This window comes from Chiloscyllium plagiosum, unplaced genomic scaffold, assembly GCF_037043375.1.
Source record: "Chiloscyllium plagiosum isolate Xiang-an unplaced genomic scaffold, Cpla_swu_hap1 HiC_scaffold_4, whole genome shotgun sequence".
Taxonomy (NCBI): domain Eukaryota; kingdom Metazoa; phylum Chordata; class Chondrichthyes; order Orectolobiformes; family Hemiscylliidae; genus Chiloscyllium; species Chiloscyllium plagiosum.
In genome coordinates, this window is record NW_028270142.1 from 7,780,204 (window position 1) to 7,792,651 (window position 12,448).

The window sequence follows — 12,448 nt, forward strand, 5'->3', positions numbered from 1 at the left end:
TGTCCTGGATACTATAAGAAAGACGTGAACACATTGGAGAGAGTGCAGAAGAGATTTACAAAATGGTTCCTGGGATAAGAAATTTCAGTTATGAGGATAGATTGGAGAGGGTGACACTTCTGTCCTTGGAAACAAGAAGACTAGCAGGAGTTCTAAGGGAAGTTTTCAAAATCATCACAGGTATGAATAGAATATATAGCGAAAAACTCTTCTGCTTGTAAAAGGGCACAGATTTAATGTAATTTGCATAAGTGGTTTGGGTTTGTAATGCACTGCCTGAAAGAGTAGTGGAACACAATCAATTGAGGAATTCAAGAGAGCATTGCATGACATTTTGAACAGAAACAACATGCAATACTATGGAGAAAGCAGACAAATAATATAAAGTCATAATTCTTGTCGGAAAGTTGATGCAGACAGAATAGGCCAAGTTGCCTCCTTCTGTGACTCTAATGCTTGGCGGTCTCATTATATACATCGTATTTTCTTGATAAACATTGTAAGAACTGAAGCTCAATGCAATTTTTTTATAGATCATTATTCACTGATTTGCAATTGACTGTAATACTATTTCAACATTTGCTGGTGTAATAGAATGTGTGTGTTACTTAAAGCAAAATAAGTAAATCTAAAAAAATCTATTTATCTTAATTCTTATGTAACAAATTACATTCTGGATGCAGAAATTGCTTATTGTATGAATAAGCATTGTCTCAGTGAGTAAAATCCACAACCTTAATAGCCAGAAAAAGAACTAATTTCATTGGTTCCGCTCAGGAGGCATGGCCAGAATTAATCAAGCAAGGCAGACCTCTGTTATGAAATGGCAGTGTGCAATTTTTTAAAAATTCTTCATCCGAGACTGAAAGTCTACTTTTCTCCTTTAATGATACAACCTTTGGGTCATTAACAGAAAAGAAAATGTTGTTTATTTGCTGGAGAAAAAAAACTTTGAGACTGGATTGGAAGGTACAAACAGTGGGCTATTCATCAATCTTATTGATGGTGGGGGTGGGATTGTGGGGTCTAAAAGGAAGGAAATAAGTGTTTAAATAAAACCTGTTTTTAACTACTATTTTTCATACAATTATTTAATTGTACTCTCAATTTTCCAAACTTCATTAAGTACATATTAATCTTTTCCATTTCACCTTAACCCAACCAAACATTCTTGATGTGAGGAACAAACTAATGTTTACATTTTCTTACTGAACCATCTAAAGTGACTAGTTGTCAAAAGGTCAAAGACATACATCAATGCAAAATTGATTAAAACAGGACTAAAGTTGAGCATACTGCATTCCATACTGAATATGTAATCAAGACAGTTAACTACTCTAAAATGAGATTCTGAACAAAAATATGTAATTCTATTTCATAAAATAGGTATAAAATTGATACTCCACATTGAGTTTGTTTTCTATTAATACAAAACACATACATTAAGGAGACATATTCAAAGATAAATAGTAATTGCTTCCTTATTTCATAAATTAAAGCAAATTATCAAAGTAACCCATAAAGACATTTTAAAGTTTTTTAATTCTCTTGTGGTATGTGTATATCACTGGCTCTGCAGACATTCATTGTCCACTCCTCGTTGCCCTTGAGAAGTTGGCGCTGAGCTGCTTCTTGAAATGTTGCAATCCACTTGGTGAAAGTAGACCCACAATACCATTAGGGAGAGAGCTCCAGAATTTTAACCCAGTGACCCTGAAAGAATGACATTATATTCCCAAGTCAGGATGGTGAATGGTTTAGAGGGCAAAGTGCAGGTGGTGGTGATCCCATGTATCTGCTGCGTTGGCCTTATAGATGGTAGTGGTCATGGGTTTGGGTGATGCTTTCAAAGGAGTGCTGGTGAATTTACTTAGTGTATCTATAGATGATTCATACAAAATACAAAATGTCAGCAAAACTAAAGAGCTGATTATCGACTTCAGGAAGTAAGGAGGAGGACACCCAATAGCAATGGAGACATGGAGAAGCAGATTGGGAGGCAGATTTGGAAAGGTGCAGAAGTAAGAGTTGTTGTCATGGGTAACTTTAACTTCCCTAATATTGATTGGAACCTCCTTAGTTCAAATAGTTTGGATGGAGCAGTTTTTGTCTGGAGGGACCAGGAAGGGTTTCTGACGCAATATGTAGATAGGCTGACTAGAGGGGAGGCCACATTGGATCTGGTGCTAGGCAACGAACCAGGCCAGGTGTCAGATTTCTTGGTGGAAGAGCATTTCGGTGATAGTGATCACTACTCCCTGACCTTTCTCAAACTCATGGAGAGGGATAGGAGCAGATGGTATGGGAAAGAATTTAATTGGGGGAAGGGGAATTACAATGCCTTTGGGCAGGAATTGAGGTACTTAAATTGGGAACAGATGTTCTCAGGGAAAGGCATGACCGAAGTATGGAGGTTTTTTAGGAAGCACTTGCTGATAGTGCTGGATACGTTTGTCCCACTACGGCAAGGAAGCATGGCATGTTGAAAGAACCTTGGGTGACATTGGGATGTGAAATATCCTGATGAAGGGCTCTTGCCCGAAACGTTGATTTTCCTGCTCCTTGGGTGCTGCCTGATGTGCTTTTCCAGCACCACTCTAATCTTGACTCTGATCTCCAGCAACTGCAGTCCCCTTGGGTGACATTGGGATGTGGAATATCCTGATGAAGGGCTCTTGCCCGAAACATTGATTTTCCTGCTCCTTGGGTGCTGCCTGATGCGCTTTTCCAGCACCACTCTAATCTTGACTCTGATCTCCAGCAACTTTCGCCTTGGAATGTGAAACATCTAGTCAAGAGGAAAAAGGAAGCTTACTTAAGGTTGAGGAGGCAAGGATCAGACAAGGCTTTCAAGGGGTACTAGGTAGCCAGGAAGGAACTGAGGAATGGATTTAGGAGAGCTAGAATGGGGCATGAAAAAACCTTAGCGGGTAGGATAAAGGAAAACCCTAAGGCATTCTACACTTATGTGAGGAACAAGAGGATGGCCAGAGTGATGTACGGCCAATCAGTGATAATGGAGGGAACTTGCGCCTGGAGTTGGAGGAAGTAGGGGAGGTCCTTAATGAATACTTTGCTTCAGTATTCATTAATGAGAGGGACCTTGTCGTTTCTGAAAACAGCATGAAACAGACTAATGTGCTGGAATAGGAATGTTAGGAAGGAGGATGTGCTGAAAATTTTGGAAAACATAAGGATAGATAAATTCGCTGGGCCAGACAGCATATACCCTGGGTTACAACAGGAAGTGAGGGAAGAGATTGCTCCGCCGTTGGTGGTGATCTTTGCATCCTCACTGTCCACTGGAGTAGTGCCAGATGATTGGAGAGTGGCAAATGTTATTCCCTTGTTCAAGAAAAGGAATAGGGACAATTCTGGGATTTACAGACCTGTCAGTCTTAAGTCTGCGGTGGGCAAAGTATTGGAGAGAATTTGAGAGACATGATTTTTGATTACTTGGAAAACCACAGTTTGATTAGAGATAGTCAGTATGGCTTTATGAGGGGCAGGTCATGTCTCACAAACCTTACTGAATTCTTTGAGGTGGTGTCGAAACATATTGATGAAGGTAGAGCAGTAGATGTGGTGCACATGGATCTTAACAAGGCCTTTGATAAGGTTCCCCATGGTAGGCTCATTCAGAAAGTAGGAGAAAGTGAGGACTGCAGATGCTGGAGATCAGAGCTGAAAATATTTTGCTGGAAAAGCACAGCAGGTCAGGCAGCATCCAAGGAGCAGGAGAATCGATGTTTCGGGCATGAGCCCTTCTTCAGGAAGTAAGGAGGCGTGGGATACAGGGAAATCTGGCTATCTGGACACAGAATTGGCTGGCCCATTGAAGACAGAGGATGGTGGTAGATGGAAAGTATTCAGCCTTGAGCTTGATGATCAGCGGTGTTCTGCAGGGATCGATTCTGGGATCTCTGCTCTTTGCAATTTTTATAAATGACTTGGATGAGGAAGTGGAAGGGTGGTTTAGTAAGTTTGTCGATGACATGAAGGTTGGTGGAGTTGTGGATATTGTGGAGGGCTGTTGGAGGTTGCAATGGGACATTGACAGGATGCAGAACTGGGCTGATAAGTGGCAGATGGAGTTCAACCTGGAAATGTGTGAAATGATTCCCTTTGGAAGGTTGAATTTGAATGTAGAACCACAGGGTTGAAGGCAGAATTCTTCGCAGTGTGGAGAAACAGAGGAATCTTGGGGTCCATGTCCATAGATCCCTCAAAGTTGCCACCCAAGTTGATAGAGTTGTTAAGAAGGTGTATGGTGTGTTAGCTTTCATAGCAGGGTGATTAAGTTTAGGAGCTGGAAGGTTATGCTGCAGCTCTATAGAGCCTTGGTTAGACCACAATTGGAATATTATGTTCAGTTCTGGTCGCCTCATTATAGGAAAAATATGGAAGCTTTAGAGAGGGTGCAGAGGGGATTTACCAGGATGCAGCCTGGACTGGAGGGCATATCTAATGAAAAAAAGGTTGAGGGAGCTAGGGCTTTTCTCATTGGAGCAAAGAAAGATGAGAGGTGACTTGATAGAGGTGTACAAGATGTTGAGAGGCATAGATAGAGTGGATAGCTAGAGACTTTTTCCCATGGTGGAAATGTCTATCACAAAGGGACATAATTTTAAGGTAATTGGAGGAAGGTTTAGGGAAGATGACAGAGGTTGGTTCTTTACACAGACAGTGGTGGACACACTGCCAGCAGCGGTAGAAGGTCAACTGCGTCAAGCTCCTAGGCATGATGAAAACCAACAATCTGTCCTGGACTACCCACGCAGATGATCAAGAAGGCACCACAATGCCTCTTCTTCCTCAGGAGGCAAAGGAAATTCAGCATGTTCGTAAGGACCCTCACCAACATTTACAGTTGCACACAGAAAACATTCTATCTGGGTGGATCATGGCTTAGTATGGCAACTGTTCTGCTCAGGACTGTAAGAAACTACAGAAAGTTCTGAACACAATCCAGACCATTATGCAAGCCAACCTCCATCCATTGACTCCAGCTACACTTCTTGTTGCCGCAAAAATGCAGCCAACATCATCAAAGACACTTCCTACCCCAGGTATAATCTTTTCCAACCTCTTCCAGCAGGCAGAAGATACAAAAGCGTAAATACATGTACCAACAGGTTCAAGAACAGCTTCTTCCCCGCTTTTGTTCGACTGCTGAATGTATCTCTAATTTCAAATCTAATGCTGATCTTGCTTTTGTACATCTCCTGTGCAGCTGTAACTTTATATCTCACTCTGTTCAATCACCCTATGATCTGTATATCTTTGTATGTATGATCTGCCTGTACTTCACGTGATACAAAGCTTTCCAATGTACTTAGGTACACGTGATAACAATAAATCAAATGAAATCAAAGGATGTTTTCAGATTTAGAAAGGCGCCATTTAAGTGGGCTGATTTGTCCTGAATGGTGTCAAGCTTCTTGAGTGTTGTTGGGGCTGTACTCATCCATAAATGAGGAGTATTCCATCGAACCCCTGACTTGTGCCTTGTAGATGGTGGACAAGTTTTGGGAGTTAGGAAGTCAGTTTCTTGCTGCAAGATCCTAGCCTCTGATCTGTACACTACATATATGGCTAGCCCAGTTTAGTTTCTGGTGAATGTTAACCCTCAGGGGGGTTAGTGGGAGAATTCAGTGATGGCAATGCCACTAAATGTCAAGGGGTTATGGCTAAATTCTGTCTTATATACAGCATAGAACAGTACAGCACAGTACAGGCCCTTCGGCTCACGATGTTGTGCCGATCATTTATCTTAATCTAAGACCAACATAACCTACACACTCCTTAACTTATCGCTGTCTATGTGTTTATCCAGCAGTTGCTTAATTGTCCCTAGTGTCTCTGACTTTACTACCACCGCTGGCAGTGCACTCCACGCTGCCACCACTCTGCGTAAAGAACTTACTTCTGACATCTCCTCCATACCTTCCTCCAATCACTTTAAAATTATGACCCCTCGTGACAGCCGTTCTGTCCTGGGGAAAAGTCTCTGGATATCTACTCTACCTATGCCTCTCATTAGCTTGTATACCTCTATCAAGTCACCTCTCTTCCTTCTTCTCTCCAGTGTAAAAAGCCCTAGCTCACTCAACCTCTCTTTATAAGACAAACCCTGTAATCCAGGCAGCATCCTGGTAAATCTCCTCTGCACCGTCTCGCATCTACATCCTTCCTACAATGAGGTGACCAGAACTGGACACTTGAGCATGGACTGTTTCAGTATCTGAGGAATTGAGAAGAGTGCTGAACATTTGTGTTACCATCACTCTGCCCTTTTGATGGAGGGAAGGCCATTGATAAAGCAGCATTGATGAAGATGGTCAGGCGAGGACATTACCCTGAGAAACTCCTGCAGAGATGTTGGACCTGAGATGACTGACCTCCAACCAAAACAACAATCTTCCTTTGTATCAGGTATGATTCCTGATTCCCATTGACTCCTGTTTTGCTTGAGCTCCTTGATGGTTAAAGACAACCTTGAGATCAAGGGCAGTCACTCTCAGCTCACAAATGAAATAAAACTTATGAGTGTTTTTTTTCAGAATCTGTCATTTTCATTGGTTATTTTTAACTACACAGTTAGCTAGCAAAAGGTGCAGTAGAGAGTACACCAAGGATCAACAATGTACTGGCTTTAACATTTATTATCCCTTATTTTTTATATTGCAAAACCTTTTGCTCAGCACTTGTGTAGTACTGACTATACTGAACAAGAACAAACAATATAATGCCTTAAATTCAGAAAATGCATCTTATTTTCTTTCCACCTTTCAGTTGCTAACTTCTATATGTGGCTCAATGTGCATAAAATTATTTTTGTAACTAACATTTCCCAAATAGATTAACAAAGATTAAATCCAAAGATCATCTATACATTAATTCCTAATATGCTGAGAACCATTATGTTGTGTATTGTTTTGAAAAAAATGAAACCAGACATTTAATAGAGATTTGAATTATTTAATGTAATGTAATGTGACTCATAATTGTTATAATGAGATTTAAATCTGCTTGCCTTGGATTAGAGGCAGGCTCAGAGATAGAAACAGCCCAGTTGCTTGCGTGGCATGCCAGTTTCCCCACCTCCATCCGACTCTGGAATATTTTTGTGAAGGTGAGATGGGGTGAGGTGTATGCTGGGCAACATGTCCACCCACTCGCACAGCTCATTATGGGTCACTTAAGGCCAAGTAAAGGAAGACAACTGAGATTTTCATGCCAGACTCCAAGTTTCTACAGGCAGCATAGACCCGTTTAATTGCTTGATAGCAGGCCCGAATTGCTGACCAGATGGCCAGTGCTCCAGATAGGCTAGGATCTCACCACTGCCCTTGTGTGTCTGGATATTGCAGCAACCACTGGCTACTCTGTGGGGGCGAGTTTCTCCATCTCCATCCCAACAGTGATGGCCTGGCAGCCAAACCCATTTCTAATTTACATTTAAAAAATGTTAGAGTGAGGATTTCAATTTTGAAGCCCTCTCCCTTACCTCCATTGCAACTGTGCACAAAAGCTCTTGAGATTTCTTCAATGGCTACTTTTGATTTTCAGGGCTGTTTTTTAGTTTTTAGAAGCTAACCTTTCATTCTCGCAATGTCCTTTATTAAGTGATGCAATCACATAGGAGCACTACATTCTGTCTTTTATGCTGACACAATGGATATTTAGACTCACAAAGAAATAAAATTAACAGCATATCCTCAATAATTATTCAGCATCCATTAAATTTAAAGCCATATCACACAAAGAAATCATTAATTTACTAGACATCACAGTATTTAAATTGGTAAAAGGTAATGGGCATACATTAACAACAAACTTGTATTTAAAATAACTGAGGAGAAAGTAAGGTCTGCAGATGCTGGAGATCAAAGTTGAAACTTTATTGCTGGAACAGCAGGAGGGGCGGGGCTCAAGGGCGGAGGAGCGGGAAGTGGAGGAGATGCGGTGGAGGGCAGGAGGGGCGGGGCTCAAGGGCGGAGGAGCGGGAAGTGGAGGAGATGCGGTGGAGGGCATCCACCGCATCTCCTCCACTTCCCGCTCCTCCGCCCTTGAGCCCCGCCCCTCCAACCGCCACCAGGACAGAACCCCACTGGTCCTCACCTACCACCCCACCAATCTCCATGTACAGCGCATCATCCGCCGTCACTTCCGCCACCTCCAAACAGACCCCAGCACCAAGGATATATTTCCCTCCCCTCCCCTATCAGCTTTCCGTAGAGACCACTCCCTCCGCGACTCCCTTGTCAGATCCACACCCCCCACCGACCCAACCACCACTCCCGGCACCTTCCCTTGCAACCGCAGGAGGTGCAACACTTGCGCCCACACCTCCCCCCTCACTTCTCTCCAAGGCCCCAGGGGAAACTTCCATATCCGCCACAGATTCACCTGCACCTCCACCCACATCATCTACTGCATCCGCTGCAGCCGGTGTGGCCTCCTCTATATTGGGGAGACAGGCCGCCTACTTGCGGAGCGATTCAGGGAGCACCTCTGGGCCACCCGGACGAACCAACCCAACCAACCTGTGGCACAGCATTTCAACTCCCCCTCCCACTCCACCGAGGATATGCAGGTCATTGGACTCATCCACCGCCAAACCACAACAACCCGACGGTCGGAGGAGGAGCGTCTTATCTTCCGACTGGGAACCCTCCAACCGCAGGGGATGAACTTGGACTTCACCAGTTTCTTCATCCCCCCTCCCCCCACCTTGTCTCAGCCGGATCCTTCCAGCCCGGCACCGCCTTCCTGACCTGCAGTCTTCTTCTTGACCTCTCCGCCTCCACCCTACTCCGACCTATCACCCTCACCTTGACCTCTTTCCACCTATCACATTTCCAACTCCCCTCCTCCAAGTCCCTCCTCCCTACCTTTTATCTTCTCCTGCTGAACACTCTCTGCTCATTCCTGAAGAAGGGCCTGTGCCCGAAACGTCGAATCTCCTGTTCCCTGGATGCTGCCTGACCTGCTGTGCTGTTCCAGCAATAAAGTTTCAACTTTAAAATAACTGACACACACTACTAAATACAAAAAGTCATTACTCTCAGCACACCTGCAGGGCGGATCAGGGGAAAGCTAATGTGGTTTTATCACATATTTACAAAGCTGGAATATTTTAATGAGGCAGTGACAACACTTACTGAAACTCCGATTTAAATGAAATAATTGACACAGTGTTCATTACAATAGCATCCATTTAATTTTTCCCATGTAGAAGTAGCTCTGGAAATTATGCAGCCTAAAGATAGAGATTCCATAGTCTTTTGCAAGTAATTAATTACTGCAGTGATTTCAAGTTTTCTTAGCTCCTAGTTAGCTGTGTGACATTTACCGACAAATTTGAAACTATTCTCTCCTTTTTGCAATCTCCCAATCCCTCACCACCTTCAAGCTTTCTCATCTCTCCTGACCCCCTCAGTCTCTTTCTCTCCAATCTGTATTCCAGCCTTCCATTTCTTTTGCTCTCTCCCACCTTTCCAATCCAGACTGATTGTTCATCCAACGGAGTTAACTGATCCCCTCACCAAGGAGCTGGAGTTGATGTGCCAGCATGCACATATACGTGCATGTTTTAGTCTCGTCCCAGAGCCGGATAGTAATGACAGAAAGACTCTAATTTTCTTTTCATCACATGACTAACCCAAAATCTCGCCCACTTGTCAATGGCATATGTTGGAAGGATTTACAAGTTAATATCCAACCTAATGGCTGTGAATGAAACTTGAATCAGAGCTTCTAGGTACCACTGTGCCACAAGACCGCCATTAGAAAATAGTATCCTAATTAACTCTGGACAAAGGTGCCTACTGTATAGCACATTAGAAATTGACATTAATTAAGGAAAGGGTTGCATTCTATCAAATGAATATTAATTGTTGCATACTTTGGCCATTTTAGAAGATGTTAGCATCTTACCCGATTCTGTCCACACCATCGCCCATGCCCTTAGACTCAAGTACTGGTGGTAAAACACTTTTGCCATCATCTCTAGAGTATGAAAAGCTGGGAATCTTCATAAGATGATCAACAGGTTTCCTGAATCTACGAATACCGGGAGTTGTATAGCTCCTAAGTGCCTGGTTCCGAATTACTTGCGGATGATCTTGTAGAAAAACCACATTAGGTCATTTTTAATCAACAAAAGAAAACAAAATTAATACAGAGGCTCATTCTTACAATACATTTTTTTTATGTGACTGAAATGAATGTTCAAAGTTTGGGAGAAGATTTGTAGCTCGGGTGCTCGTTGTTGTGGTTCTGTTCGCCGAGCTGGAAATTTGTGTTGCAGATGTTTCGTCTGAAATGACTGAAATGAATGTGTCAGTTCACAGAAATCAGCACTGGCTTGTCAACTTCAAAATTCAATTTGATTATTAGTAACTTCAATTTTTAGTATACTCAATTTAATCCATTTCCTACTTTTGTCAACATATGTACAATACCTCAAGATAATATGCATTTATATAAATAAAAGACTATTCAACTCATAAAGCTGTCCCTCAACAGTACTTCAACAATACATATCAAGAAATAAATTAAATCACCCTACGTTCAGATTCTTTTTGCTCTTCAGGTAAAACAAGCAAAATTAAAGCATATCTGAAAAAAGAATATTATGTTTTACTTAATATATTCTGATAGAGTTACTGTCCATAGTGCAACATGCCATGGTTCCAGCACTTTGCAACATATATCAATTACCACTCAATAATCAATAATGTGACACTTATCAAGCTTTTCTTTTTGAAAAATACCATTAATTATTAGCTATCCTTTACAGGCAAGGACAATTGTTTTTCATGAGACTGAAGATGGGTAATGAGGCCATTTCAGGATCTGCAAGCTTTCTGGATCAATAAGCATCTGTTGTCTTGTGGGCTGCCTGGATTATGTATTATTAATTTGAGTCAAGGCTTTTCTTTTCGCCACCCTCACTTTTCCTCTTCATTTTGCTGTCATTGGATCTCAAAATGGTGGGATTCTTCCCAAAGACATTTGGCTCAGAGAAGGGAGCTAGTGTTCTGGGAGCTGATGTCAGTGTTGCATTTCTTCGTTAATGAACAATGAATTAACATTGTATTAACAGTGTACAAATTGACAGTTCTGTTAAGTGGGAAAATAAAAAAAGGTTCACAATATTGAATCCTGCCTGAAGCTTGTCAGTTTTACTTTTAATTTTTCCAGTCTGCACTCATAGCGTAACTTTATTTTGTTTCCGATGATATCACCTTCCATGGGGTGTCTCCAAAATATCTTCTTTTTCATGTTAATCAATCTAGGAATCCCGCAACCACAACTGACAGGGACTTCAGCCATGTCTGACCCATTTCCCACATTTCTGCCCTCACTCCTTCCCTTTCACCTCTGAACATCAATATAGTTCCAATTGTCCTCACGTTCCACCCCACCGGTCGCCAAATTCAAAGAATTATTCTCTGCTATTTCCGTCACCTCCAGCAGAATGCCATCAATAAACACATTATCCACTCCCCCATCTTGTCAGCATTCTGCAGGAACTGTTCCCTCCCTAACATGGTGGTCTAGTCCTCTGCCTCTGAACCGTTGCTCACCCCTCCATAGCATTTTCTAATTCAATTGCACAAGCTATGATGCTTGCCCTTTAACCTCCTCTTTCCTCACTGTCCAAGGCCCCCAAAACACCTTTCCACAGCAATTTACCTGCAGTTCCTTCATTCTAGTCTACTGTATTTACTAATCACAATGCAGTCTCCTTGACATTGGCAACAACAAATGCAGACTGAGTGATTGCTTTACAATATTTCTTATTCTGTAAGAATAACTCCAATGTTCCAGTTGCTTGCTGATTTTGTTTAGAATTTCGCTTATGGAATGTGGACATTTAGAGTCATAGATTTCTGGCCTGGTCAAACTTTATGGCCCATCTTTAGTTATCCTTGATAAGTGATGGTGAGCTGCCTTCTTGAACCATTGCAGTCCATTTGTATAAGTAGACCCACAAAGCCATTAGGGAGAGAATTCAGTATTTTGACCCAGTGAAAGCAAAGGTCGAGCGATATATTTTCAAGTCAAGATGGTCAGTGACTTGCAGGGGGACTTGCAGATGGCATTGTTTACATCTATCTGTGATTCTTGGCCTTCTAGATGGTACTTTGTTTATTTCAGTACACCGTATCGTTAAAATTTCTGCCCCATGCCTGTTGCAGTGCTCCAGTGAAGCCCATTACAAGGTGGAGGAACCTTATTTTCCACATAGGCATTTTACAGCTTTCAGGTCAAAATATTGAGTTCAACAACTTCAGAGTCCTATTTCCTATCCACAGTTGTTTGCAAGGGGATGTTCCTGGAAAGCTGACTTTTTTCCTAATATGCACACATACTTATTTTCTGTATCTCTCTGCTGATACCACTTTCAGAGAGTGATTCAGATGTACAGCATGGA

General features: G+C 42.1%; 1 protein-coding gene across 4 annotated transcripts in view; it reads right to left on the reverse strand.

The window, feature by feature from the left end:
- The window catches only part of ppp1r42 (protein phosphatase 1, regulatory subunit 42), a 109,440-nt gene that overhangs the window by 39,543 nt on the left and 57,449 nt on the right, over positions 1-12,448 (reverse strand). For 3 of the 4 annotated variants that reach the window (XM_043689251.2, XM_043689250.2, XM_043689248.2), the window contains one exon: positions 9,943-10,129. In XM_043689251.2, the coding sequence (XP_043545186.2) occupies positions 9,943-10,129 (187 nt within the window). The other variant, XM_087985949.1, reaches the window with a different exon arrangement.